Source organism: Eimeria acervulina, genomic scaffold (genome assembly GCF_000499425.1).
Source record: "Eimeria acervulina Houghton genomic scaffold, Eah_scaff975, whole genome shotgun sequence".
Lineage (NCBI taxonomy): Eukaryota > Apicomplexa > Conoidasida > Eucoccidiorida > Eimeriidae > Eimeria > Eimeria acervulina.
In genome coordinates, this window is record NW_013549494.1 from 7,226 (window position 1) to 9,963 (window position 2,738).

At 40.2% G+C, this 2,738-nt stretch overlaps 1 protein-coding gene across 1 annotated transcript in view; it reads right to left on the reverse strand.

The window, feature by feature from the left end:
* EAH_00053190 (SNF2 family N-terminal domain-containing protein, putative) overlaps positions 1-819 on the reverse strand; it is a gene marked incomplete at both ends in the record, with an annotated part of 7,910 nt that extends 7,091 nt beyond the window's left edge. Inside the window, one exon of the mRNA XM_013394028.1 lies at positions 1-819. This exon is cut by the window's left edge and continues 17 nt beyond it. Within this exon, the coding sequence (XP_013249482.1) occupies positions 1-819 (819 nt within the window).
* Positions 820-2,738: the final 1,919 nt, after the last annotated feature.

Here is a 2,738-nt window from a genome sequence, read left to right on the forward strand (position 1 = left end):
GTCTTCAAGTTGTTCTAAGACAGCCGTCCTTGAAGACGCATTGAGCTGCCTAGACACCTGAAGCATCACTGAGGGTCTAGATAACATTTCTTCACGCACTTTTCGGGGCATGCATGCAGCAACTTCACGCATTAACTCCGCAGGAGGGAGCAGCCCTTGCTGCAGATATTTTGTTGCTTGCAGCTGCAGCCGCAGCTGCTGCAGCAGCTGCTCGTTTGATAGGGGTTCAAGGTCAGCAAACTGAGTTAAATCTTCCTTCTCTTTTGCTGCTGCTCCTGCTGCTGCACCTGTTGCTGCTGCTGCACCTGTTTCTGCTGCTGCGCCGGCTGCTGCTGGGGGTGCTGCTGCTGCAGCACCTGTTGCTGCTGCTGCACCTGCTGCTGCGCCGCTGCGCTCTAGCAAAGCTGATATGACACCATCTATATTGAGATCTTCTTGCATGTCTCCTCCTTTTACTGTCTCTTCATCGAGATGTTGTGAGAGAGAGACATGAGAGGGGGCATATAAGGGCTTGGCCCAGGTGCTGCTGCTGCTTCCTGCTGCTGCTGCTGCTGCTGCTTCCTGCTGCTGCTGCTGCTGCTGCTTCTGCTTCAGCATCTGCTCCGCTCGCGTTCGGAATTGCTGCTGCAGCCGCAAGAAGCTGCGAGTGAAGGTCTCAGAAGGAAGGGGGGGGCCCCCCTGTGGGTTTGGAGGCCCTTGATCTTCATCTAATGCAAAGAGAGGCAGCAAACCAGCTACTTTATTACTTACGCAGCAAGCAGCAGCAACAATACTGTCTCTATAAGACAGACTGTCTCCTAAAGAAGGAGAAGGAGACATCTTCAGGAACGGGGGGATCCGTGTAACGATGCTCTGCTGCTGCTGCATACCCCCCTTAGCTGCTGGCTTTATAATGATATAACAGACTGTCTCCTAAAGAAGGAGAAGGAGACATCTTCAGGAACGGGGGGATCCGTGTAACGATGCTCTGCTGCTGCTGCATACCCCCCTTAGCTGCTGGCTTTATAATGATATATCTTAGGTGTATATACACCGTAAAGACCTGAAGCTTTCATATGCATGCAGGTACGCCCTCTGGGGCCCCCTCTACTGAGGGTTTAAATACGTTAAGAAGTATATTAATTAAAGTTATAAGCAGAAGAAAAGACAAAAAATAATTCAAAATAAAGGACAATTCAGCACAAACAAACATAACACCTCACCATACACCTCAACTCAGCAGCAGCAGCGCCGTGCAGGTGCTGCTGCTCTCTGATCAGCAGCAGCAGCAGCAGCAGCAGCAACAACAGCAGCAGCAGTAGCAGATGGGTCTGTTGCTGCTGTTACTTTAGCAAAAGAAATTAAACACAAAAGCCTTCTAAGGAGACAACTTGTACAGAAAGGAGACAAAAAAAGAGAAGCAAAGGAGACATTTGGATGTCTGACTTTGTTTTATAAGTTTAAAGGGGCTAGTGTATCATTAGCTGTCTCCTTTTCTTCTCTAATAAAGATTATAAGAGATAAAAACAAAGAAAACAAACAAAATAACAACGTTCAAACAAATGCATGCAAATATTATTAACAAATATTAAATGCCTTCAGCTGATCCGTACATCTACGTACACTGTATGTACACCATATATATATATATATATATATATATATATATATATGTATATATATACCGTATATACATTACTACAGATTATATTTATTGTGTACGGTGTACGCACTTGGCTAGTAGATGCATTCTTATAGACGAGTATATATACTGCAGTGTGAATATATATCATATATAATATATTTATATGTATATGAATATATATATAATATATATGTATATGAAAATATATATATATATAGGTACATATATGCATAGACATATATATATGTGAATATATATATACATATATTACATAAATATAATATACACTCTCTATAAATAGTACAAATATATATATATATATATATATATATTACATAAATATAGTATTACACTCTATATATATAGTATATACATATATATATATATGTTATTTATATACCCTTCTGTACTATACACAAGTATATTCTGCGTCTACATATGCACATATATGTGTATGCAAATATATATACACGTAGGCTTATGTATGCATAAAGAGGTGTATATATATATATATATGTATATATACATATATATATATATATATAGCGAGAAAGAGATATATAGATATAGACATATATATATATATATATATGCATGCATGCATCACTACATCTATATAGATATATATACATATATCTATATGCATCTACGTAAATATATATATATATATATGTACAGACTGTCTCCTGTGCTCTATCTCTTCGTCCCTGGCGTTTGTCTCCGAAGCAAAGGAGAGAAGGTGCAGTGTACAGACAGCTGAGGGTCTGTAGTTGTAATTAAAAAAATAAAAAAATAGAGTGTCTCCTTTCTGCCCTGTCTGCTCTCTCTCTCTCTGCTCTCTTTCTTGATTGCATGCGCTGCTATTGCTGTCTCTAAAGACTCTCTGAAATAAACAAACCTAGAGACAGAGGAGGAGACAGACAGACGGAGATGCAGCAGTCCTAACAAACTAACTGTCTCCTCTTCGTTTCTGCTGCATGCGCTGCCCTCTATCTATTATTTTATTCAAATGTACTAGACGAGTTAACCCGTTTGAGACAAAGAAAGAGAGAGATAGAGGCACTCTTAATCTCCCCTACAACAGCTGCAGCAGAAGTAGCAGCAACAGCAGCAG